This window comes from Aythya marila (genome assembly GCF_965140915.1).
Source record: "Aythya marila genome assembly, chromosome: 15".
NCBI classification, from domain to species: Eukaryota; Metazoa; Chordata; class Aves; order Anseriformes; family Anatidae; genus Aythya; species Aythya marila.
This window is the reverse complement of record NC_139056.1, coordinates 450,473-477,620: the sequence shown is the minus strand read 5'-3', so window position 1 is coordinate 477,620 and position 27,148 is coordinate 450,473. Positions and strand designations below refer to the sequence as shown.

Sequence of the window (27,148 nt, the reverse complement as noted above, 5' to 3'; positions counted from 1 at the left end):
CACTCGATGCCCTCGTCCAGATCATCGATGAAGATATTAAAGAGGACCGGCCCCAGCACCGAGCCCTGGGGGACGCCACTAGTGACTGGCCTCCAACTGGACTTGGCTCCATTCACCACGACTCTTTGGGCCCGGCTATCCAGCCAGTTTCTAACCCAACGAAGCGTGCGCCAGTCCAAGCCAAGAGCAGCCAGTTTCTTGAGGAGAATGCTGGGGGAGACGGTGTCAAAAGCCTTGCTGAAGTCAAGGTAGACCACATCCACAGCCTTTCCCTCATCCACCCAGCGCGTCACTCTGTCATAGAAGGAGATCAGGTTCGTCAGGCATGACCTGCCTTTCATAAAGCCGTGCTGACTGGGCCTGATCGCCTGCTTCCCCTTCAAGTGCTGCATGATGACTCTCAGGAGGATCTGCTCCATGAGCTTCCCTGGCACTGAGGTCAAACTGACAGGCCTGTAGTTTCCCGGGTCTGCCCTCCGGCCCTTCTTGTAGATGGGCGTCACGTTTGCTAGCCGCCAGTCCATTGGGACCTCCCCCGATAGCCAGGACTGTTGATAAATGATGGACAGTGGCTTGGCCAGCTCCTCTGCGAGTTCCCTCAGTACCCTTGGATGGATCCCATCCGGCCCCATCGACTTGTGCACATCTAAGTGCCGTAGCAGGTCACCAACCAGTTCTTCATGGATATTGATGACATAACTTCATCATATCGAGTTGCCTTTTTTATCTTGAGAGCAGGCTCCCCTCTTAAACCCTTCTCTCCACAGCAGTTCTTTTCAAAACAACTTTTCATTGGTCAAATAACTTTGAACGTGACAACAACAGCCAACACACAGAAACATCCATGCCTTAACAGCTGGAGAACAAGAGACCATCTGGAGAACAAGAAACCGGAGACTGCATGGACTCTCCTGAATCACCCTTCTTTGTTCCCTCTAAACTCTTATATTCCTGATGGCCTCGTCGTTAAGAGTCTAATGTTATCTCAACCACGGGGCTTTCCAACCCCCATGGCCACACTCTCAAATCTCCCCCTTCTTTATTAATATCAACCATTTTCTTGCCACGAAGTACCACTTCATATATAACTTCAAATGAAATAAGGAAAGAGATAGCTCACCTGCTAAGCTGCTGAAGGGATTCAGCATTCAGAAAAGGCGCGATTCTCCTTTTCTCTGTGATGTCTGTACTTTCTAGTCGGCCTGCAAGTAAAGGTGTGAGCTGTTACTTGTGTCTCCTTAAACAGAGGGGGCAGCATTTTGTCCTCGAGCAGCCCCTTAATAGACTTGCAAAACAGCTACTTCTAAGGATCAGCTAAAACACACATAAATAAATACTCTCTGTGGAATAATCTGTTTTCCTGATTTGGGTGCAAAGATGATTACTGAACAGATTTTGCAGCGAAGAGTGCCACAGAACAAAAAGAAAATTGAACAGGGATAGATCTAGGAAAGCTTGTCTGTTGTCCTTCCAAATGGGAATGGAGGAAGCAAGAGTTTTATTTTACTAGCTACCATTTCAGAAGTAACACAACAAATGCCCTTAATTAAAGGAACAACTGTTGACAGTAACCATTCAAAATCTATAGTTAATGGAAAGACACAGAAAGCTCCAAAGCGGGGTACACTTCAGTGGCCACATGAACTGTCTGAAAAGCTGCTGAAGGACAGGGAGAGCTTGAGGTGAGTTTGCAATGATATAGTATAAACTCACTTTAGGATAGAATAAAGCTTGTGATTTGATATTGTATAAACTTACTTTAGGATAGAATAGAACTTGTGACTAAAAGTTAGCAAGGACAAAGTAAACAACATCTTGTTATTTGTAGACCTTCTGTTACGTTTAAGCATTTTGTTATTTGAAAACACCCCATTATCTGTTAACACTCAGGCTGAGACTTGAGATAACTTGTCAACTGTCTGTTATGTCTTGTTAACTGAGATATCCTGTTATCTGCCGATCCTCAGTTAAACCGAAAGACAACTCAACATTTTTACAGCCTGGAAAATAACTGATTAAGAAAGTGTATTATGAGGAAGACCTACGGCCTTCCTCCCAAAGACCACTGCCCACATCCTGGAGACCCTGGCCCACAATTCTTGGAAGGCTTTGCGCAAGCGCAAGGACTGATAAGCTAATTAGCATACGAAGCGAGGGTAGACGGGGTTATGTAATGAATATGTACAGGTGCTAATTGAATATTCATTGTTTCACTGTATAAATACAAGATAGTTTGTCACTTCGAACATGCACGATAGGCGGAAGGATCCCCCGTGCATCCAGCGCTGCAATAAAGAATATACCACTTAAGGAAATTCGGCTTTGATCTTTAAATCAGCAACAATGGAAATTATCACTCTAACAAAACAAATTACAGGCAAAACTTAATCTGATCATGAATTTCTCTGACAGTGGTATAGTTAGTCCCAGAAGAGAAACCAAAGAACCTCTATAATTAGTAATGCTTAAAATCAACATTGCTGGAAACTATGCTAGGAGTCAGAGTTGCTCCAGCAGAGACTGGGATGACTGTGATAATGACTACAGCTGACCCCAAAATACTTCTGCATATAATTCCCTATGAAGTTAATTACACATGTAATGTCAAGTGCTGGGATATAAAAGCATCAAAGCAGGAGGTTACACTTTAAATGATGCTGTGAAATTCAGAACATTGTTAAATCTGTCTGCATCGGATTTAAAAAGCCTTGAGCATTAACTGGAGACAGGTAAAGGCGGCAAAGCAAGAGGTTTTAAGCAGTTGTGAAGGATTAGCAGCCCTGTACTTTCTCCACAGCAGACTGTAAACTTCCCATGCTCTCAGCCTGTGCTTGTCAAGCATCCCGTTTGCAAAGACAAGAAACCAATGTGAAGAACCTGCTTTGTTCTCTGTGCAATTTGCCAAGTATGGGTTACAAAATCACTATTAAAAGGTTCTCAAAGGCAAAAAATTTTCTAAATTATGCTAAAAGAGATTGCTGAACTTTTCTTAAGGCTTTGCTATGAGTGGATGACTTTCATGAGTCAGCTCTCGTAATTGCATTCATGCTTTTTGTACAAAAGTGCATGACCTTCTCACTGAAGTGCATCAGGACACTAATCCATTACAGCCAGTCTGCGTTCTTGGTTATGTAAGACAGGCATCTGCAGACACTCAAACATTTAAATGTGATTTAAACATCATTTTAAATTACTGGCCCCACTGGCTACCTCTGCATCAGCTCACGGACACAAAGATGAGTTACTATCACGTCCAGCATTGCTGTGCCAGGGATGCAGCTCCTAACAGTGCAAGGAGCCCAGTGTTGGTGCTCAGTCTTTGGCTTTTTAAAAACATTTTGAACCTTTAAAGATGTGTTTAGGGGTCCTTTATCATCTCTTGATTGGCAGATGATGCACAAACACAACAGAACCTGATGCTGTTACAATCATTAAAAGGAAACCTTATTTAAAGTTAACGTGAATTGTCACAGGCCCACGGCAGACACACCATTACTGACTGCAAGGCACTCCTACACCCTATAAAGTTGTGCACAATAGGGGCCAGCACCCCTACATTGTACAATAGGTGTTCACAGGGGAGCACAGTACCTTCTGCACACAGATTCCTGTCAGGGCCTTCGCCCTCAGAGCTCTTTTTGCCACATATCTCTCTCGAGCAACCTGGGTTCTGCTAGCACCCAGGCCTGAGCCCAGTAACAACCAGGGGGAGGCTGCAGAGAGCCAGAACCGGCCAAATCCCCAGCGCATCCCCGCAGCTGCCTCAGGGCAGGGGGCACTTCCTCCCTCAGCGCCCCTCGCCTCAGCCGCCTTCTTCTTCTTCTTCTTCTTCTTCTTCTTCTTCTTCTTCTTCTTCTTCTTCTTCTTCTTCTTCTTCTTCTTCTTCTTTCTCCTCCTCCTCCTCGGGCATCACCGGCCCTGCCCGGACGGCTCTCTAGGGGACGGTGTGGCCGCCACCGTTGCTGGGGAGGAGAGACAAGAGAAGGGAGGAGAGGAGCAGAGGGAAGGGCCGAGCCCCGGCCCTGCCCGTCGAGGCGCCCATTGGCCGAGGCGCGGCGCTGCCCGGCCCCACTAGAAGGCGGCGCGGGCGGGGAAACGGCCGTCGCGCCTGAGGTGGCGTCGGTAGGAGCGCCGTAGGCTGCGGCGGGGCCGGATCAAAGCGACGGTGAGGGGCTGGGGTTTCTGTCCCGACACAAAAGCGGCGGGTGAGGCCGCGCGGCGCCGCCGCTGCTGAGGGAAGGGCTCCGGGTGGGGGTGTGGGCGGGGTTCGCTGCGGTCCCCTAGGGCCGCTCTTTGTATGTGAGAGTAGACGGCGGGGTGCCCGGGGCGGCCCTGCCGAGCCCCCGGCTGCTGGGCGCTTTAGCTGTGCGCTGCCGTGGGCCGGAGTCGCGGGGCCGGGCCCCGGAGCCGCCGGCAGGGCCGGCTGTGCCTTCCGCGGCCCCGTGTGCTGCCTGCTGCGGGGAGGATGCGGCCCATGGGTGGGCAGCAGGGGTGGGAGCGCCCCGTGCCGACCTCACGTCGGGTAGGGGAGCGTGGGTTGTCCCCTCCGTCTGGCCGGGCTGCCAGGAGCGGGGACATCCCTCTGGGAAGGGAGCCCAAGGCATCTGGGACGTGCAGGGAGCTGTGCAGCCCCTCCCTCCGGGGGGATGAAAGCGGCCAGGCCAGGCGCAGGGCGGCCTCACCTTCGCTTTTCCTGTGAGCTGAGGTGAAAACCCGGAGCGCAGGACTAAGAGCCCGAGCTATTGAGCTACTTGGTGCTGGTACATGGCAGGGTTTGGTGTTGCTTTCAGTCTGTGAACAGAGTATAATCGAGCAAAACTGCTTAATTATCAGTAATAAACAGGAACAAGCTAGCTGCTGTTGGACAAAGCCATTAAAATACATATATCCTGAGCACTCACTCAATTGTGTAAGTTAAAAAAGGGTTTTATCAGTAAACTTAATGTTGTTGCTTCAGCAAGTTTTCTAATATATTGGGAATTATGCTATAAGACAGGGTATACATAGCACATTATTTCTGATAACCACCTGTCAGAAGCGACCCTGTTATCTTGTCTGAACAGGCCCCTCATCAGAGCTGTGTGTGGCTGTGACTGACAAAGTCCAAAGTGTGACAGAAGCTTTGCCAGGCAACTGCCTTGGAGGCAGGTGTGATCTTACCAGTAGAAACCTGCTGCTAGTTCTCCATAAACTGGATCTCTTGCCTGACAGGCTGTTACAGCATAAACCCATTCCCCTTGCTGTGCTGCTGAGAGTGTCTGTGTGCTTTTGAAGTTGTGTGGCTGTACCTGGGAAACTCACTGGCCTGCTCTGCCCTCTCTTCATCTTGCTGTCTCATGTAAAACACTAACTGCACTGTAGTTTAACTTAGTGTAAAAGCTCTGAAAGTAATTCTTGATTAAGTGTAAGGTACTGTTTTACCTCATGTGGAGACTAACTGCAGTTCCAGGCAATCATGCTAGGTCTAGTGTTTCTAACTGTTGCTTCATTGCTAAGTTGTTGGAAAACTGTCCTGGACAGTAAAGCCTATCTGTAATGAATTGGCTACAGAAAAGCCTTTTTTAAGGCTTTCCTGCTCTTTTATTCTTCATAACAAGTGGAACAAGGGTTGTGGCAGGAGACTTGCACTGAAGGTTTCCACTGAACAGCTCCTTCAAAAACAGCCTCCAGCCAAGCCTCGCTTTGTGCAGTGCAATTTGGCTTTATCAGAAAGAGAGGGCATTAAACTAGAGTTGATTGAGAATAACAGTGGTCCCACAGTTTCTCTGGCAGTAGTAAAGGCTGACAGCTTCTGCACTATGAAGGCTTCTAGCTTTCCGAGGCTGCGTAATGTGAGTGCTGGGTGCACTTGTGTGCCAATGCCAGAATTACATTTTGGATCTCCCCTGAGGCTTTTTCCCTCCTTGTTCCACTGGTAACGAGGATGCTCTTGTGATGAGCATACAGCATTCCTTAAAAGTAATCTTCCTTGCACATACAAGAGGAAGTGTTTTTCAGTTAGTAGCATCTACTGCAAGCTGCTGTTACTTTCCTGCAAAGATTTTAGCATGGAGGCTTTTTAACTAAGCAGTAGTTATTACGTATCCATTTCTAAGCTAAAGTCAGGGTGGTAGTTCTATTCTCATACCTTTTTGCCTATCTCATTTAACTTGCATTATTCCTTGTGGTATTTTGCCAAAAGTATCTTTTTAAAAACACTTAACAAGCTTAAGGTGCAATTGTTGCTTGAGGATTTTGAGTGTTCTGTTTGGGTGAACTCTAGTAGATTGCCTTTTGAAGCCTCTTCCTATAGCTTTGGCTGTTACCGTAGCAGTATTTCTCTTCATGTGCATGCGTGCTGGTATTAACCACAGCTAACTTAGCAGCAGAATGCCTACAGTCATAAAAAAAACTTTGTTTAGAAACTACTGCCAGCCTCATAGAATCTGTCCTCCAGCAGCCTTCTGCAATTTAAATTGGTTTGCTGTTTGTCCTTTACTTAGAGCTTTAGGATTGGGTAATAAAACTTCACAAATGGAATTGTGAGTGGAAGCTGGCATTAGCTGGAGAAAAAAAAAAGCTGTTACTTCTAGAAAAATGGCTTATACCTGATGTTTTCACTGCTTGACTGCTGTAGGAACTGAGATAGGCTATTTGCAGTTCCCACCAGGGAATCTGACCAATCTTACTAATGAGTAAATGTGCTTAGATGTGTCCTTTGATGGCAAGTAGGGCGGGAAGAGATGGATGTAGCTCTAGAAGTGCCACCAAATACATACAAATGTTGCTAACAATTCCTTTGAAGATCAGAAATTTACATCTTTTAATATCTTACAGTAAAAGTGGTGGATGAAGTCAGTGCTGCTCCTGGTATACTTATAGGTCTCTTTAGCTCAGGTATGCTTTCAAAGTGAGCCTTAAAGCTCGTTGTAATCTCCTTTAGGATCAATTTAAGAGGATCAACAGAATGCAGTATTTTTCCAGGAGAGAAATGAACTCTGAAGACAGCTTAATCTCTATTTCAGTCAATTGCTGGTGGTGAGCTGTGAGTTCTGCATCTCAAGAACAACCCAACCCAAAGGTTGCCCTGGTAGTTCTTACCAGTGTGGTTGCAGTGTGTGCATGTACCAAGCTGAAGGCAGAATTAAGGCTGCAGGAGAGCTCTAGCTCTAGACATTGACCTAAAGCAAGAACAACTTCAGCATGAATTAACAACAGTAGCTAATGCCAGAGCACTGTCTTTATTTTATCAGCTTCTGATAATTCAGTTTCAAACAATCAGGAAAAAAAAAAATTAATCAAAAAATTAGAAGCTGCTGTCATCCCAGTTACTACTGTGCACCATTAATGAGCTGTTTGTGCTGTTGTAAAGCTGTACAGTTGCTTAATATCTGACACATAGGGTGCTGGCTCCAGGCTCCCTGAGTGGAAAGGAGAGGATATGCCTGCAGAAAGAATGACTACTATGCTTTCTCACTGAGAAGTAGGAGTTGAAGTGCTTTGAGAAAGTGACCTTGAATTTTATCTGGTTGTCCTTTTGCTAGAGGGTGAACGTCCATGCAGTCATCTTTCTGAAGACATCTAGTCTTGTTTTCTCCTGTAGCTCTTAGTATTAGCTATAGTATGGTGCAAAGACATCAGGAGCTTTCTGAATAGAAGCTAGAAAGGGCTTCTTGATGCAACCTGATAATCCTGACAGCATGAACGTGAGATCAGACTTACTTCTGTGCCTAGAAAATGAAACTCACTGGGTAGTGCATTTGGAGGAAGTTGTGCCCTTCTTTGTTCCAGAGTTTAAGAATTCAGGCAATCTGAGTCCCTTTGATCAAATATAAAAGCAGTTAATTTAAAATAATAAAGATCTGTCCATCTGGATGGACATCCAACTGCATCCTGTAGGTCCTAGTTCTCCATCTCCAACACCTTCTACCTTGCCACATCAAAGCAATATCACTTGACACACAGGAGAGCCTAAGCCAGCTAGAATTAACTTTCTAGTGTAAACAGAGTGAGAGTTCACTTGCCTGAGAGATGAGTCCTGCAAGTTTGTTCTGTCTGCTACTGTTAACGTTTGGCTTGTCTGGTTAGGTGGTGATACTAAATACAAATGATCAACCCCATGCTAGGTGCAATGAAGAATATTTGTTAGGCTCATCCTTTTAGTCTAAGGGCCCGAGTTAGGAGTAGGGCTTCTCTACAAGAAATGATAATCTCCCAGTTTTAAAACCTGTCCTTCTGTTTAAGGTTCTGTGTGAATTTATTAAAGGAGCTGTCATGACTAAGCTGAGTTGACTTGTTAGAGCAGGGGACAACAAAACAAAGCTGTCACACCCGCAGTAATCAGCACGTTCTTCCTGGCCAGCTCTGCACCGTGAAGCTCCCTACTTATGCTCCTGGCTGTCAGCTGCTATAGTGTCTCACTTGCTGGAAGCAGCAGCTGTGCAGGAGTTGCCAGTACCCACATGTGGGCCTGCAAGGTCCTTTCCAGTGCCTGCTGAAGAACAGGACAGCTGGAGAGGACTGATCTGAAACACCTTCTTACTCAGAAGGTGGAAGTAGGGGTTAAACTGCCTCACAACCTCAAGCAGTAGCGGCGCTATGAAGCCATAACTGTGGTGTTAAACAGATGTCCAGGAATAGTAATATATATATATATATATATATATATATTTAACCCAACACCAATAAATGCTTACATCTCAGAACTTCTGAGTTGCTACTGTGTATACTTGGTTCAGAAGAACCTTCCTGGGCAGTAGGCCTTCCGGGCCAGCTGTGCTCCTGGGGATCCCAAAAGAAATGGGAATAGCAAGAGCCCAGTGTATAACCTGGTAAGGGAGAGAGAACCTTGTCTCAAGACAGTTCTTCCCCATTACAGAAGAGCTTAGGTTCCTACTTGAGGGAGACTCAAGCACAGTTTCACAAACTACTATGCCTAGGTCTCCATTATCTATGGTGAACTGGGACCACTGCAGTTTGCAGCTGTGTCACAGAGGGGGATGGAGAAATGTCTTCTTACAGTGTGCATAGGTGTGGGTTCTCTGTTATCTGGACCTAACATGGAATCACAGAACTGTAGGGGTTGGAAGGGACCTCGAAAGATCATCGGGTCCAACCCCCCTGCCAAAGCAGGTTCCTCAGAACAGGCTGCCCAGGTAGGCATCCAGACAGGCTTTAAATATCTCCAGAGAAGGAGACTCCACAACCTCCCTAGGCAGCCTGTTCCAATGCTCCGTCACCCTCACCGTGAAGTTCTTTCGCATGTCAGTGCAGAACTTCCTGTGCTCTAACTTACAGCCATTGCCCCTTGTCCTATCCCCACAAACCACTGAGAAGAGGTTGGCTACATCCTTCTGTCCCCCACCCCTCAGATATGTATATACACTGAGAAGATCCCTCTCAGTCTTCTCTTCTCCAGGCTGAACAGACCCAGGTCTCTCAGCCTTTCTTCATACGGAAGATGCTCCAGGCCCCGTATCATCTTTGTGGCCCTCCGCTGGACTCTTTCCAGGAGATCCCTGTCTTCCTTGTACCGGGGAGCCCAGAACTGGACACAGTACTCCAGGTGAGGCCTGACCAGGGCAGAGTAGAGGGGGAGGATCTCCTCCCTTGACCTGCTGGCCATGCTCCTTTTAATGCACGCCAGGATCCCATTAGCCCTCTTGGCCACAAGGGCACAGTGCTGGCTCACGGTAGAACATTGGCTCTTGGACTTCTCAGTGTTAAAAGCTATTTTCTAGGTACCAGTAACTCTTTACTTCTGATGTAAAGGTATGTGCCACACCAAACAGCACTCAGTAGGCTGTCACTGCTGCTAGCAGCCCTGTGAGCTGTGGGACAGGGCTTCATGTGCCTACGTGAGAAGCAGACTAAATCATTTGTGCTGATGCTGTGCTGGTGTGGCTAGATCAAATAGTGCTGCAGTTCAGACATGCCCTGAGGAAAACTAACTCATGAAAGCCACCCTGACTCACCCTTAGCTGTTTTCCTGGTGTTGATTAAGCAGAGTTTATAGTGTTGCAAAACCAAGATGATCCTGACAAAAATTACACACCTTGTCTGGCTGCAGTGGGCATAGTTCTGCTGTTGCTGATATGTGGTATGGTTGGGTGTGAGTGGTAGTTGATTTTCTAATTGGAGAAAATTGAGTCTGCTGGACTTGCTGCTGTCAGGTATGCTACTGGCTGCAGTAGTTCATAGGGCTGGAAACACAATCAGTGTGTGCAAGTTAGTTCTGAGTCACTGGGCCCTAATAATGCTCGTACTGGATTTCTCTTGTGGATGAAGTAGCTGCGTGGTGTGCGTGGCTCTGCCATTCCACGAGAGGTTAGGGGCTTCTCTGGCTTAAGTGCTGTTGGTGAAGGTGTGATGTAATTGCCTTGACTCTGTCATGATGAGAATCCAAGGTACTGCACACAGCCTGTGGGTTCTGACCTAAGGCTGGGTGAGACTGACCTGTGAGGGGGCTTGCATGCAGGAGCTGATACTGCAGCTGGGTGCAACAGGGATGGTGGGGAAGAGTCTGTTCAGCATTTGTACAGGTATGTGACCCTCAGCAGACCAGCATTTATTGCAGCCAGAAGAAACTAGTTAATCCAACACCAGTCAGTGCCTACACACAAATGAATGCAGGCACTGCTGTTCTGTACTTGCAGCAGACCCTAGAGCCTTTCGGGACTGTACCTGCTGTACCTGAAATCGTGACTTTGAGCCCTAATTCCTACAGCAGTTCCCACATCGTAACTGGCTCCAACCTCTAAAAAGTCTCCCGTGAATTCCTGTACTGTTGAAGAGAAGGTAGCAGGAAAGAAAAAGTAACGAACCCAGTTGAAGTAGAGAAACCCAAAACTGCCAACTTTGTTAACAGTAACCTTAAATTTAAAAGGAAAGGCCCATATGACTCCTTAAAATACCATGAATTCAGAAGTGGAAGTAGACAAAAGCGTATGGAAAACGTCTGCTGCTTGCTGGAACTGTGGCAGACTATGAAAGTCTTGCAGCTCTTCCTCTCCCATTTTCCTGCCTCTGTTCCTATTTCAGCTTCATTTCTAACATGCCACCTTGCTCTTGCTATTTGAAAGCCACTAAGGAGGAGCAGAAGCTTGTAATAATAATTTTCCCCTTAGATTTACTGAAGTCTTCAATAAATCTAGCTTTACCTGCTTCTTACAAAAAATGTATTTAAAGCTATATTTGTTTTTTACCAGCTCAGTGAACAACCAATTAATTACCATGTACTCAACCCTTCTAAACAGACCAGTGTTATGGATGGGTTTGTAGTAATCCATTAGCATTAGAATTAATTTTGCAATTTACCAGTCCTGGAACTGTTTGTGCATTAGGAAGATGTCGTACATTAGAAATTTAAAGTGCCAGACTTCTGTCAGTTAGATGTACTGTTTCTGTAAGGTTCTTTACAAAAAGGTAAGGTAGCCAAATTACTATCTTGTCATGGATTTGAGAGTCGACCATGATTTAGTATTTGTATTAAATAGTCTTAAATCTCTTCATGCTAAACTCTACAGCTTCCATCACTGGCAAAAATATATATAATTTGCTATGTAAATCTAGGTATATCCTTGATATGAGTGCTGGGTTTGCTGAACTCTGCCTAGTGACTTCAATGTTTGTAAAAACTTGGTTGAGTTATGATTAAAACTTGATATGGACTGTACTGTCTCAGAACCACCTGATCCTAAGATGCCTCAGTATCTTTTCTCATCTTCTCTTAGAAAAAAATTCTTACTCGTGGGCATCTTGAAAGCAGGTCAAGTTGAACCCACGTTTAGCTCTTGTTTGCTTTAGTTCAGCGTAGACATCTACATGTTCAAAGGCAAGTTGTAAAGAAACATCTTAAAGTAAGTGTATATGCAGAAGCGTGAAGCACTGAATTCAGGAGGGTCATGTATCATCACAGAGAGGATACCAACCATAATTGTAATATTTCTGATTATGGTGAAGCTGAACAAGTGCATTAAGTATTTCTTTTTTTTTTTTTTTTTTTTTTTTTTCCACTGCAGGAATTTGAAGATACAGTGAGGACAGCAGAATCTTCCTCAAGAAGTCTGAAATCCAAAATACTGACCATGTCTATTATGGATCACAGCCCCAGCACAGGAGTGGTGACTGTCATTGTTATTTTGATTGCTATTGCAGCTCTTGGTGCCTTGATACTGGGCTGCTGGTGTTACTTGCGTCTGCAGAGGATCAGCCAGTCTGAAGATGAGGAAAGCATCGTGGGTGAAGGAGAAACCAAAGAGCCCTTTCTTCTTGTGCAGTACTCCGCTAAAGGACCTTGCGTAGAGAGGAAAGCAAAGCTAACTCCAAACAGCACAGAAGTACATAGCTAACTTGGAGCAATACCTGTATGTGGACTGTGCTTATATGTGTAACCAGCAGAAGAATCTATACTGTGAAGAACTTGGTCACGTGCACATTACTCATCAGAAAACACCCTGATGAGGCTTAAATAAGCTTTCATTGCAACTGCATGCACTGTGAAGTTGCTCTTTGTGTCAATTGTGTATCCTACTTCTGTGACAAGAGCTGACTCACCTGGCATAAAGTCCATTGCTGGCAATGGACACCAGGATATCTTTGAGTGAAGAGACTAATAGCATCTTTTTGTTACTTGAATGTTTAGCTGAGCCTATTTTGATGGAGCTACTACTGTAATGTGAACTACTTTACAACTGTGAACGGTAAATAGGCTGCCAGAAGCTTTTTGCTTTGTGCTCCACAGCACATGAGAATAGTATGGTGAAATAGTATGTAACACAAGAGGACTGTAGGTGGAATCCAGACCTTCAAAACCAGATCTGCAGTTAAAACTTGCTTCTGCTATTAACTTCTGAGTGCACAGCCATAGAGCCAGAACTTCAGCAGTTCACTGGACTAGTACAGAATGTTGAAAAGAAGGTAGAATACCTTGTTTGAAAAGCAGGTATAACCTGACAGTAATATGCTGAGGGAAGAAACACAGGAGCTACAAGAAAGGAAACGGTTTCCTTCAGTTGCAGCTAGGCATAGGCTAAGCTTTTGGCTGCTAGAACTGAGCTCTCTCTAACCATGTAGCTACTGTGAGGAAACTGCCATTTTGACGGAACTGGGAACTGATGATGGATACTGAACCCTCAGGGATGGTCCAGAAGGTTTCCAGGAGTTTGAAGTGGCAGTAGAGCAGGGTCTTCTCTTCTGTCTGCATGCTGAAACTGCAGAAGCAGTTACTTATTAAAACTTATAAATGTAACTTACCTATTTTTTTCCTAGAAGGTCTGTTTGTGTACTTAGCAATTCAGGTGTATGTAAACAAAACGTTAGGAGTCTGTTTGTAAAAAGGCTTTTTAGTCTAAAGACAAGTGATCAACTACAGAATTCAATTTGTGTATCTTGTAGATAACTTGTGGCTTAGCTCAACTACTACAAGATAAAAGTTTTAACATTAGTTTGTCTAGGATTGATACAGGGAAGCAGGACTGCTTTTCAGTTTGGGGGTGTCTTCATACTACTAGCTGGGAAGCACTTTCATGTAAGGATAGGATATCTCTTTCACTTCCTGCTCTGTGGAGGAAATTGTGCTATAGAAACTGTAAAAAGATGTATTAAATACTTGGAGAAGAGAAGGGACAGCACTAAACCACCAAGGCCAGCTTGCCTACTCTCAGACTGTTGAGTAGGTACACATGCTTTGAAGCCTGGTTCAACTTAACTCTAGCCCCTAAACTACTTCATACGCAGCTTCTTTATGAACTATTTTATATGAAGCTACTTTATACGTAGCCTGCTTGTGCCTAGTCTGGATTTTAAACACTTGATTGCCTAGGACCAAAAAGTTTACTGTGAAGACCTGTTTCCTAAAATATGCTACAAATAATGAAATTCAAATTCCAGCTCCCTTGGAAGTTACTTTTGCTTCTTGCCCCTGTATGTATGGCATAACTCAGTTAAGAGGTGCCTTGCGAGCTTACTTGAGAATTGTGCAACTGGATATAAGACAACAGTGGCCTACTCAGTAAGGTCATACCCCTTTCTTCTAGAGTAAGATGTTGTCTTGCATTTTTAGTGCTGCATTTGGCTTCTGATTTCTTAATTGAAGACTCAAATTTGAAGCAAAAACTAATACTGACAGCAGTGAAAAGCTCCTGGAATTACCACTAGAGTATACTATAGGCTATACCAAAGGGCAGTTCTTGCCTTGGCACATGCTTAATATACTAGTGTCAGGAGGCTTGCATGTGTAGCCAGACCCACACACTTAAGATTGCTGTATTGTATAAATCCTAAAAAGCAAGGAGAAAAAGGGTTAAATCAATAAGATTTTTCTTTAGTTTTGGTTCACTAGATAACAGTTCACACAGTTCTGCTCTTGCAGGTTTCAAGACATAATTAGTGTACAAAAGTGACACAAAGTGCTGAAGTTCTTGAATAGAGTAGCTACAGCAAGATGACTTTGTCCATTCAAGTTTACTGATTATACAGATAAATTATCTCCATTTTAATTCTGCAAACAATGCAGAGTAAAGGGCAATCTTCAGGAATTAAAGGAAAAGTATAAATCAATGGTCTTATTTTCTCCGTCTAGCAGTTATTAGAGAAAGCTGGTGAAAAATAACTGGTCCTTAGTCAGATGCTTTACACTGCTGCCCCTAAGCATCAGCATCTTTATCAGATAGGTGTTTGCAAGTTAGTGCAATAGTAAAGTGCAGAAAGTTTTCCATACTCTTTGCTTTAGATGTGGGTAGCTAATAAGTTGTTCAAGTATACAAAAATATTTCATTTGATTTTCTTTTTCTAGATCATGTGGGGGAAGAAGTCTTTATTTACAATGAATTTCAATAAAATTTGCATAAATACCTACCCAATACTGTGTCATTTTTCTTTGTGAAAGAAATCATTCTGTCCTGTTTTTACTACTGTGCTCTGTTTCTAGAGTATCAATATCAATTCTTTTTTCCTCTGATGTGGCAGTAGCTGTTGAAACCAATATGTTGTCATCAGAAAGCTTTTGCTCTGGCTGAAGGGCTTCGTTAATTTCATCTTTGCGCTGTAGCTTTCCTTCCCTTGATGCTACCAGGATTCTTAGTAAAGTATTCTCCTTAAGGAGGTTTTCTGATGCATCAGCCAATTCTTGAAGCTTTTCAGCCATTTCTAGTAATTCCCGATTCTTCTGATCAAATGTGGCTTGTAACTGCTCGCTGTGGAGCTGCAGAGTCTTGTGCTGCTTTTCCAGTATGTGTTTTTGCTGCTGTACTTGGTGTTCTTCTCTTTTTGCTTCAGAAAGCTGTGCCTCGAGGTGGTTGTGGGCTTGATGCAGAGCACTGATCTCTGATCTTAACTTCTGAATTTCTTTCTCTAAGTGCAAGATGTGTCCTTGCTGTAAAACTGTTTCTTTATGTAAGCATTCTTTGGTACAGGGTGCTGATGAAGAAAGACTTGAGTAACGTAAAATAAATTTAAGAAGATTAGGAAGGTTAACTGAGAAGTCTTCTGGAAACTTCATACTTTGCTCCTTCCTAAAAAGGGCATACTAATATTAAGAAAGGTACGTAAACAATGATAGCTTTATTTAAATATCTGCTGTCCAACTCAAACTTAGTATCTTGCTAATATAGCAATTAAGAGAAACCTAAACTTGTATAATGAAGGTATAGCACTAATATGAACCCTTTTATGTGCTATAAGCATCTCTGCATTGGATGGATATTTGGCTGAGAGCAAGAATTTTAAGAAACAGATTTTGCTCTTAATCCATATTTAAAATACTTGTATCTTAGCACCTTGAACTGCATATGACATCATCACTCTGGGACATGGATGATCACAGTGACCTGATATTAATGAATGTTTAAGTTGAACAAAATACCTAAGTCTTCCAAATCCTATGCACATTTTTTGAAGTTAGATTCATATTATCCTTTAAGATATCTATTAGCGTATCAATTTGAAGAGATTAGATAAAAGTTGCACCACTATCTACATCACTTCTCTCTTCTTCATCCCCCCCCCCCCCCATAACCACATGATCCACCTGGATCATGCCAAAATAATAATAATAATAAAATCCAAATAAGAAAAGTTAAGTAAAGAACCATTATGTTGCTGTTCATAAAGACTTGCAAACAAATAAATAATGACTTTCAGAGAGAGTATTCACCGTATAAAATCAGCTATCCATGTCTTTTCTTTTTAATTATTAGAATATACATAAAGAAGAATTACTGTTTCTTTTTTTCTCTGCTAAGACTTACAGTCAGATAGTTATTATAACTTAGTAAAATTAAAGTACAAAACCCATAAGGAAAAGTATTACATTACCTGTGATGCGGAAAAAACAAAATAGTTGGGAGACGGTCTGTCATAAATTCCCATGGAAGATCATTTCGAGTGATATCAATTCTGTTAAGAAATGACACACTGATGAAACATGCAGATGAACAATCTTTTTTTTCCTAAAACACCATTTTGGGGATTACAAAGAGGGAAATGCAAGTAACTGTGAAAGTAAGTTTGAATGTGTTATGTTGAAAATATATTGCACTAATGAATCAGCAAAATTATTTGCCAATATACAAGATGATAAATCTCAGATTAACAATTTTTTGCCAGAAAAATATGTACAGTATTCCAACTGCTCTCTTGGCAATTAAAGTACACAATCACTATGTATACACTTCCCTGAAACAGGCAGACCTGCCTACAAACTTCAACGTGCTACTGAATTTTTTCTTTTTCAGTAATTTGTTCCTCAATACAACTCCACAAATATTTTCCTTAAATATCTGGTTTGGAGAATAAATTACTTTGCTTCTTCCGAGGACAAATGCATTCTAAATTCTTCTAAAGCTCTATGTAGAAAGGAAAACAAGATTTTGTGAATGAAGCACTTGTTCAACTGCTTATGTGTTTTTTCTTCTCTGCTTTTTTAGGTTTCCCTTGATTATAAATAAAATTCTTATTACAATAATTTTATTATTAAATAAAAAAAAAGACAATCACAGAAGTAACACTACAACAAAAATAGTGGACCAAACAACAGAAATTCAAAGTCAACAAAGAATGGATGCATGTTTGAGAGTAGCATTATATCTATGGGAACAAAGCAGTAATTATAAACAGGTAATAATTCCAGGTTTTTAATTAATTTTTCCCAATATATGTCTTGCTGCCACCTGAAGTAAATTCAGTCAGAATAAAACAAAGCATGCAATTGGAGCAGAGATTATAAGTATTGATGTATTATCAAATACATGAATAAGAATGTTTAAATTGTACTGTAACATGTAAAGCCCTGGAAATGCTAAATAAAATCATGTAATATGTATCAATTATAAATATATACAAGTATATATAAAATACAAGTATAAAAAATATAAGTATGTGCATATATATATATAAAATTTCTCAAATACAGTACTACAGGATATAATTCTTTGCTACAAATAATCAGAGGTGAAAATGATTTTCTGCTGCTGTTTTACTGATTTACTTCCCAAATTAAACTTCATGAATATTCACTTCATTCACTTTTATTCACTTCATGAAAAATCTCACTGATTAAAAATTCCTTATAACCGAACTGCAGATATACCACAGTGAGATTGAAAACTACCAAATTTATACAGAGGAAAACCAAATAATGCATTCAGAGAAAAATGAAACACAACATTTACATCAAGTATTGCAAGAGTGTAGAGAGAAAAAAGTAATTATTTTCTAGGCCAATGACCTCAATGAACTTGCATTATTGTAGAGAGATTAGAGTCTTTTTTACCTTGCCACAGTGAAATTATCTGGAGGCAGAAGCCGAGCGAGTTGAATAAAGATATGATTAAGAGAAGCACAGAATCCGCACCACTGTGCATAATAGAGCAGCAAGACATTCTGGAAAATGAAATGGAGAAGAGTTTGATTACCTATTGTGGTTAATCTGTGGTAAAGAAGGATTAGTATTCACAACATTTAAATTCACTGGAACCCTTAAAACATGAAAGGAAACTATATCCTAACATTGACGCACATCATAAACTATTTCATGCTGCCTTCTGTCTCCCAGGTTAACACAGAATTTCTTGGGAAATTCTCTTTCCATAAATAATTCTTTGTATTTTCTCTGTTTATATCCCTGTAAATGACAATGCATCAAACCTTCTTACACTTCTCACGATTCTTCTGCAACCTTAAATTCTTATGTATCTTACAGCAACTGTAAACTTTGTGGGGCCTGGGGGGGAGAAAGGCGTAGGTACCTAGCTAGCAAAGCAGGCATTAGGGTTGCTGGCTGCCAATTACTGCAGATGTATACATTTGCTGCAGTTCTCACACCTAAGGGATACTAATCCATACATCACATCTTTAAATAAATCAGAGTAAATTAATTACTCTTCAGCAAGACATCTTACATAAAACAATTTCATGGAATGCGATTGGAAAACTTTTTATTTATTTTTTTGCTGTGTGTTTTCAAATAATACTTTAGTTTTAACACATTTTCTTTTTTCTATTACATCTGCTTTGCTTAAATTTTTAAGTAAGTTTAAAAAAATGTGATACATAGGAAAAAAATGTAGTATATTTATTTATTTTCAGGTATGAAACCCAGAAATCAGAATGTTCTTTAGTGTTATCTCAAACCTGAATAAAGGAAACGGGAGTGCTGGAATCGAGTCAAGGACAAAGCACAGTTATAGAAAAGAGAAAGAAAAAAGAATGAGTCCCCTTCTTCAAAATTGTGAGCAATGATTTGCAAGGAATTCTTTCAGCAATGAGGTGTACCTTTTCATTTGAAAGCACAGTATCATGAAAGGTGCTGGTAGTCACTTCAGTGATTACATGCTGTATGCGAAAACGGACTGAAGTGTCATCAACAAGATGCCTTTTCAAGGGGCTATAGAGAACGCTGAAGTTTTTTATGAAGTTCTCTGAAATAAATTGATACATAAAGTTAATTCACAATTTTGGCAGTTTTTACTTTTGTATTTTCTCTCAAATTGTTGAATTCCAATTTAAACTTGGTTTCAAGTCACTATTTGAGTTTAGTAAGAACTCAAGCAGCCACCACTGATGTGAAAACAATATAAAACTTTTTTCATTTGCTCATTTCAGTCTTTTCATTTGCTTCTTTAATCTTTAATCTCACTTCTACTCCTGTTCAATGTACTATAATAATAACCTTTGCCTACTAATCTAACTATGCACCTATTCAGTCAACAACAGTATCCTCTCACTATCTTTCATTTTATCCATACTGCATAAAACTATTTAGTCCTCATATTAAAGGTTCTACTTAATTCCACACTTGTTTGCATTTACTATTTTTAATTACTTTCCCTATGATTCTTTTGCTTTAGACGAAAAACTGTGCTATTCCCATGCCAGTATGACTGGCCACCTTCAGTTCACTAGTGGCTGTCTTCATTCCACTTCCTCTTTAATATCAAGATATTCAACAGTAGTTGGTCTGTGCTAAAAATTTACAACAAGCTCCAAAACTACCTTCAGATATACCACTTGGAGCCTAGAACACATTCTCTAAATCTCTGCAAGATACTACCTATATAAACTTTTTCAATTTAGATAAACATTATCCTATGCACTGTAAAATAAGAACATTCAGTAATCAAGCAAAAGATGCATTAAGTACACTAAAAATAATTATTTTATCTAATAGAAATGTTTTGTGCTGGTATTCTCAGTCCAAAAACTCAGACCAACTAAAAACAGCACCTTTGTACATACATACAAAACACCAGATTATCATATTTATCTCTGAAATATAACTCTATTGCTCTTGGTATTTACTATTCAGCATTAATGAAACTCTCACCCCAGAACAAAATACAGCTTTTATACTTCTAGATCACCGGATTTTGAATGTGTATGCATGATTAAATAATAAAATAATAACTGGACAGGACTAATTAAAAGACATGAAGACTCCTGAATTTTTAGAAACCATTTATAAAACCTGAAATCCGTATTTGTGTAAACACAAAGTTTTTGTGTAAACTGATGCTTACTGAAATACAGTAAAATAAAATAATAATAAAAAAATAAAGAAATCACATGAATCCTTGACAAAATATTTGGGAGAAAAAAAGTTTCTGGATGTTCAAATAACTCAGAAGAGAGATCTACTGAGTGCTACTCAGCAGAGCAACCCTTGTCCTGCTCAGGAAATACTGTGAACAGAAAATAGTTTGAGACAAAATACTGAAAGCACAAAGGGGAAGCAAATTTATTATCTCCTCACCTAAATCTTAATTTCTCCTAAGCATCCATTTATGGTCCCCAACTTTTTTTTTTTCTCCATAATGCTTTTTGGGGCAGGGGGGGTGGAAAAAGAATATAGTGCTGGGTGGAAAACTTAAGAACAAATGGCCATGTTCTGATTATGTTGTGCATACTTTTGTATGAACTTATGAATTTATTGGCAAAATGCAAATATAATTTAATGCTGTAAGAATTATACTGATAAACAATCTTGAACAGTTTATCTCAATACTACGTTCACCTGAATTTATTTCCATGTTTACTTGCACTTTTAACATTAAAAAGCCCTGCATTTTTTAAAAGTTGACTCAGTTTTGCACATCAGCATGGCAGGTAAATATATGTGGTTAGGCACCTTGCATCTTACCCAAGTAATTTGGGAATAAAATCAGAACTGTGAATACGGTCTTTTTTTCCTGAATACAACTGCCTTTTTTCCCCCCTCCACCCCAGTTCAGCCAGGAAATCCAGTATTAACAGATTTAAACAAAAGCAAACGAGAGCTGTATCTGACAACACACCTGCTTTTCAACATACATTTAAAATAATTTCTAAGTCTGAGGACAAGAGGAAGGGCTAGTTTCTGTAGGTAAGTGGGCAGTATCTCATGAAATTCTGGGAAATTTTAGTACACAGAGCACCAACATGACAGAACAAAAACCAACATGTGTCTTCTCTAATATCAAATGTGTTAAGATGTAGTGATTTTTTTTCCACTAGCACATTAGTTTAGATTTTACCAATTCCTTCGATGTATCAGGCAGTCAAGAGTCACACATTTCAATCTTTACTTCACTTAAAGCAGGTTACTTTTGGTAAGTGAAATTTGGTTCATGCAAATAGTAGTAGAATACATACTACTGCTCGGTCAACTACTAAATAGAATAGAATAAGTAAAGGTTAGCAATGTTAACTATAGTCTCACTTTGTAAGCAGTCATTTTCAGAATGGCATTAAGTCTTTCACACATGAGCTTAGTTGCAAACTTGTTTTTCTTATTTCAAGCATTTGTATAATAGAAACCATACCCAGGGTAGATCCAATAAGTGACTGATTTTGATCCAGGACATAGTGCACTTCTTCTTTCAAGTCAACAATGGCAGCAAATTCCTTAAGATGAGTAGATCTTGATGCTCCTAATCTCTCTGCATATATCCAAAAAAGATTTGAATCCAGCAGATAGAGATTCAAGGTTTTGTTGGTCCTGCAGCTCAGACCAGTAATGTTAGTGCCACTAATATGAAGGTGAGGAATAAAACAATTCCTATCCTCAATGTGAGGAATAGAATTCTGGATGTCATCTTTATCTTTCTTCCCATGGGAAGAAAACACTACTTTAGGGGTCTGAAAGATGGTTTTCTCAGAACTAATGAAACTTAAAAAATGCCTATTTACTGTCCTGCAACATGCAGTGTAATAGTTAAAGGGACTGTAGAAACTTAAGAAATTGCTGCATTCTATGGTATTTGATATAACTTGAAAAAAGGTATGCTCCTGGAGGTAGAAAGAGTCCAAAGCTGCTTCTATCTCAAAAAAATTACAGTGTGGCACTTTGACTGTATTTGGTTTGACACCAAGGGTCTGGTTAATGCAAAGCTCACAGACATTGTGAGTTCTCGAGATCGAATGCCACTGTGGAAGCACCACTGTGTTACAGCACGGGTACTTGGTTATGGAGAACGTTTCTGCCAATTTTGTATGTGCATCTGGAACATAGGAATTAAAAGCTGGTGAATCATTGTCCCCCATGTGCTGGGGATCTGGTTCAGCCTGTTGGCTTTTGTTACAGCTGTGGTATTCCAAGGCCACTTTGGTAATCTACAGAGGGGAAAAAAAAAAAAAAAAAAAGCAAGAATAACTGCGCATAGTTCACTCAAATGCAGTTATCTGTTACAGGTTTAACAATGTATTATGCATTTTTTAAATAGAATTTCAGAAATAAAATTGATTATACTCTTCTCAGGCCTTCTTACAAAACAATTATAGGAGGCTTTTACTTGATAACGAAGTTAGTTGTTTAGTATGTAAGAATTAAATGTACAGAACTACAAAAATCCAATTTAAAATATTTTCAGTCCATGACATTCATCTCAAGGTGTCTTTACATCATATTTATCACAGTTCAGTAACACTACATTTTAAGGTTAAATCCCACTACTCAAAGAATTAATTGGTACAGGTTCCTGAATTGCCCTTTTTTTCCAGTATGAGGAGAAATTTATTTATTTTAAAGCAATCCCATGTGATAAAAAGATAAAAATTCTTCCTGGTATAGGCAGCACACAACTTTGGTAACTATAATTGCCAGAGTTGAAGCAATGTTGGTATTGACCCAGCCACAACATACAGTTGTAACTCTCCAGGTGTGCTTTGCACTTATTGGTGGGGCGAAGCCTGCCACTCAGTGCAAGTGTTCTGTGCTGCGTCATTTTCTTTTTTTTAACCAAGGGGGAATGGGCACCAAAAAGGCACTTGTATAGACCAAAGAAGGAATTTTCCTCTCTAGGAGATAAATAACAGAACATACAAGAAGGGAAAAAGGAGCAAGTTTTTTCTCACCCTCATCTATCATATTAAATATAATCCAAATACAGAACATCCATACACTGCGCACACAAGAACATTTTGATAGGAAACCTACTTATCAAACACGTGTTGATTACCTCCAGGAGGGCTGTAACAAGATCATCAGTACTAAAATGTAGACTTCAGCAACAGTTTCTGTTAGTCTTTAAGAACACACTGTTAGGTATTTTTGTCCTGAAAGCATATACTTGACCCCTCATACTAAAATCTAGCCTGGAGATTTTGACTACCTATACAGACAAACTTGAGCAGTGACTATGAACAGAAAAACTGATTTGTAATAGGAAATCCCATTTCAGTGAGCTATTACCAGAAAAAAAAATGCCCTGAGCATTCAACATGCAACTTGACATTCTCATTCTGTGAAACTGCCTTACAGTCAAGTGGTTTCAAAGCTTGATGAAACTCACTCCTGACAGTTACAATAAACATCTACTCCTACAGCTAGCTAAAATTAAAAAAAAAAAAAGTTCAATAATATCTCTCTATTGGAAGTGAAGCAATACAACATCAACCAGAATAATCTTTATCTTCTTCCATGAGATTGTTGATATAATGTTGATATAAGTAGATATTCTTTTCAGTTGGATGAAATCTGATACAGAACATCTTATGCTACGCTGACTTAATCTAAATAAATGGCACCTGTTACTACAATGCTTATGCTGGGACAAGCATCATTGAATTAAGTCTGCCGAAATAAGACAGATTAGTATAAGAATAATTGCAGTTCTCTTCCAGTCTCTCCTCAAAGATTTCCTCATACCGTAGTTTGTAGCTGACTAAGTTTTATTGTCTATTTCTAGTTTGACTAGATGTTGTACCACAAGTGATTTTTTTCCTCATTGCTTCAGACACTGCAAAATTAATAAGGTCTCCTTGTGGAAAACACGCATTCCAGAACAGAGGTGCTCTGTACACTAGTCAGCGTTGCCTCCAAACCTTTGCCCTGCTTTTCATCTTCCACAAATGCTTGTTTCTTACTGCTGTGTGATCACCAGTGTGATGTACAGCTGTGTGACATACTAAATGGGACAATAGGTTCCAGCTGAAAAATAATCCGGGGGAAAAAAAATCAGGTAAGTTAGTTTCTATAACTGCATAGCTACACAGCTACACAAACTCCTGTCCTGCACAGTTCAAAAATGGGAATAATGACAGAGAAAGAAAACTGGAAGGAAACTAAGGAACACACACGGGATATAAATATCATATTAGCTCTGACTGTTTTCTCAGTTGGGCTAGAGTTCAAATAATAGTGTCTGGTTTAATTAAAGGACTGTATTTCCCTATGTAACCACCTTTAGGGAAGAAAGAAGATGAGAAGAAATAGAATGGGGTGGACAAAACACAAGTTCTGCAACACTCAAAAACATTCTCAGTCTTTATTTGAATTAAGTCAGCTGCACCAGAAGACCAAAGATCTGCCCGTCTCTCACAGCACTCGCTCAAACGGAAAAAGTTAAGTTCTTGTTTTCAACAACTGTTGACAGGAGACAAAGGCACACTGTGTGTGGTGCAAACTAACATGCAGGATTCATCATAAAATGGATTAAGAAAGTGTGTTTTTAAAGAAAATTGAATACTTGGAGCAGTGAAATAAAATCCCTTACCTGCCACCCAGAAAGAGAATTTTTGAACACTGAAATACCCATAACAGGAATGTCACAGGCAGCTTGTACTACTGATGCTTATTGCTCTGTTTCACGTGCCTTTTTAAAATGCTGGCAAGTAGCAGTCAAGAGTTAGTCCATTTGGACAAGGGAAAAGCTCTGTCTAAATGCATGCCATGAGGAAGAACTGACAGGCAGGCAGCAGATACTTTGCTAGGTCACTTCTTCAGAAGCATTTAGGCAAGAATCTTTGGGACCTACTGTGGAGCAATTGGACTGATTGCTACTACATGAATAAAAGAGAAAACGGAAGGGGGGAAGGGAGGAAGGAAGGGAGGAAGGAAGGGAGGAAGGAAGGGAGGAAGGAAGGGAGGAAGGAAGGGAGGAAGGAAGGGAGGAAGGAAGGGAGGAAGGAAGGGAGGAAGGAAGGGAGGAAGGAAGGGAGGAAGGAAGGGAACAGCGTTAATTTGAGCCACACAAAGGAGAGAAATCTGAATGGGAAGTATTCTCTACCAATTCCAGAAAACATCTCCAATTAAAAGTAAAGTGATTTCTAGTACCAGATGTCCAAATATAATTTCATTACTATGACAATCAGCTTTGAACCTTGAACTGACACTATGCTGCATAAATGATCCTACTACTGTTACTTGACACAGCAAGAAACAGGCCTATCATCCTTAACAGAGCAGATTAACAAAGGATATAAATATGAAAGGAAGTTTAATATAGAGAAAAAGTATACAGATTTCCAACCCCTCATAATACCAAGAGCTAATTCAGGATTTATATGCTCATGTTCCTAAACAACATCCTCTATTTTCACGGAAGGCAATTTCCATTTCTCAGAAACATCAAATGTATACAGTTATGAAACACATATGCCTTAAATCATTGATTTTTCTCTCTGTAACAGTTAGCTCTATATCTTTTTATATTAAAGTCCAAGAAGACCTGAACAGAAAATTTAAAGTAATTCAAGCTATGTCATATCCAATCTGTACCACAACACACAAGGTAAAAATAGTTCTTGTCAACAAGTCTGAGCACAGTTTACCCCAACAGCACTTCACCCACGTTGGGTATTGCACAGTAGCAGTGCAATTTGTCTCAGAATCCTGGGTAGAGTTCTCAAGTTCTAGCATTTTTTGAAGTTAAAAACTGAAGTTATTTCACTTACTTCATCTAAAAGAGGATGAATTTCTGCCAAGGGATTATAAGGTATAAATATGAGCAGTGCTGGTCCTTTCTTCAGCTCATTGTTTAGAAGAAGACTTTTTCCACCATGAGGTCTCAGCCAGCGTATGAGCATCTCTCGATTTTCTAGAGCCCACTTGCAAATATTCTCAGCTGTATAGTTCATGTCATCATTTGGATAGATCTTGAAAAGAGAAAAAATAACTATTTGTTTTCACTTACTAAAACACACTGTTTACTAATGAATGCAGTTCTCAAATATACCATGCTTTGTTACTGTATTGCCTAAAACACTCTTTTTCAATTTAATGACACTATTCAGCATGCTTCAGCATTTCATATATCCTTTCCCAAGGGGTAATCTTTCCAATTTCTCATCAGATAGACAAACAATCTTTTAGGCAACAAGACTTCTACCAGGCAAACCCCTTCTATCACTACAACTTTATAATCTTTACTTTTCTCACTAGTATACATTTTCTTTATAAAGAGCTCAATCTCTAAGTCACAAATACCTTGTGAATTTAAACATTATTAATGAAGTATACTGTCCTGGTTTCAGTTAGAACAGAGTTAATTTTCTTCCTAGTAGCTGGTAGTATGCTATGTTTTGGCTTAGGATGAGAAGAGTGCTGATAACACCCTGATGTTTTAATTGTTGCAGAGCAGTGCTTATACTAAGCCAAGGACATCTCAGTTTCTTGCTCTGTCCTGTCAACGGGCAGGCTGGGCATGAAGCAAGAGTTGGGAGGGGACAGACCCAGGACAGGTGACCCAAACTAGCCAAAGGGGTATTCCATACCATCTGACGTCATGCTAAACAATATATAGGGGTGGCTAGCCGGGGGAGGGGGCCGGACTGCTCGGGGTTAGGCTGGGCATTGGTCAGCGGGTGGTGAGCAATTGCATTGTGCATCACTTGTTTGTACACATTATTATTAGTAGTACCATTATCATCATTGTATTATTATTATTATTATTATTATCCTAACTTATTAAACTGTCTTTATCTCAACTCACAGGCTTCACTTTCCATTTCTCTCCCCCGTCCCAGAGAGGGAGGGGGGAGGGTGAGCGAACAGCTGTGTGGTGTTTAGCTGCCAGCTGGGTTAAACCACGACATATACACACCTTAATAAATTAAAAGCCTGTGTATTACAGTTTTTGAAATATTTCTCAGATAAATATAGATACTACATTTAGTTAAGAAAATTATTTTATTCCACCACTTTCCACTTGTGAACACCCATTTATTTTACATTTGTCCGGGTGACATTATGATTGCAGTGTAACAAGAGTTTCAATCTCCAGGTGTTGTCTCAGAGTTACTACAACATAAATGTAATACTCACTAGAGATGTGTTGACATGTCTGTGCAAATACACGCTGCCTGAATTCACCAGTGAGATCTCCTCTGCAACATGTTTATCTGTGATCACTCCAAAGCGTATTGTTCCAAGGTAATCTTAAAGGGCAAATTTTCAGTTTTTAAATATAATTATACA

General features: G+C 40.4%; 2 protein-coding genes across 5 annotated transcripts in view; one reads left to right on the top strand and one right to left on the bottom strand.

The window, feature by feature from the left end:
• The first annotated feature begins 4,102 nt into the window (after positions 1–4,102).
• On the top strand, positions 4,103–12,348 carry SNN (stannin). 2 transcript variants are annotated; one of them, XM_082772317.1, is made up of 2 exons: positions 4,103–4,165; positions 12,000–12,348. In XM_082772317.1, exon 2 carries the CDS (start codon positions 12,066–12,068, stop codon positions 12,327–12,329), a length of 264 nt encoding a protein of 87 aa, XP_082628443.1. In that variant the 5' UTR covers positions 4,103–4,165; positions 12,000–12,065; the 3' UTR covers positions 12,330–12,348. The 2 variants fall into 2 exon arrangements, with proteins under 2 accessions (XP_082628443.1, XP_082628444.1); XM_082772318.1 differs by having other exon boundaries at positions 4,149–4,205.
• A 712-nt stretch (positions 12,349–13,060) lies between these two features.
• Positions 13,061–27,148, bottom strand: part of TXNDC11 (thioredoxin domain containing 11) — a 30,847-nt gene continuing 16,759 nt past the window's right edge. The window contains exons 6-13 of one of the 3 annotated variants that reach the window (XM_082772314.1): positions 26,996–27,108; positions 25,627–25,827; positions 21,276–22,065; positions 18,751–18,896; positions 17,750–17,859; positions 16,294–16,374; positions 14,837–15,491; positions 13,061–13,190 (exon numbers count right to left, since the gene is read on the bottom strand). In XM_082772314.1, coding sequence (XP_082628440.1) covers positions 14,870–15,491; positions 16,294–16,374; positions 17,750–17,859; positions 18,751–18,896; positions 21,276–22,065; positions 25,627–25,827; positions 26,996–27,108 — 2,063 coding nt within the window. In that variant the 3' untranslated portion in view covers positions 13,061–13,190; positions 14,837–14,869. Of the gene's footprint in view, positions 13,191–14,836; positions 15,492–16,293; positions 16,375–17,749; positions 17,860–18,750; positions 18,897–21,275; positions 22,066–25,626; positions 25,828–26,995; positions 27,109–27,148 lie in introns of those variants that run through there. The other 2 variants (XM_082772315.1, XM_082772316.1) reach the window with 2 other exon arrangements.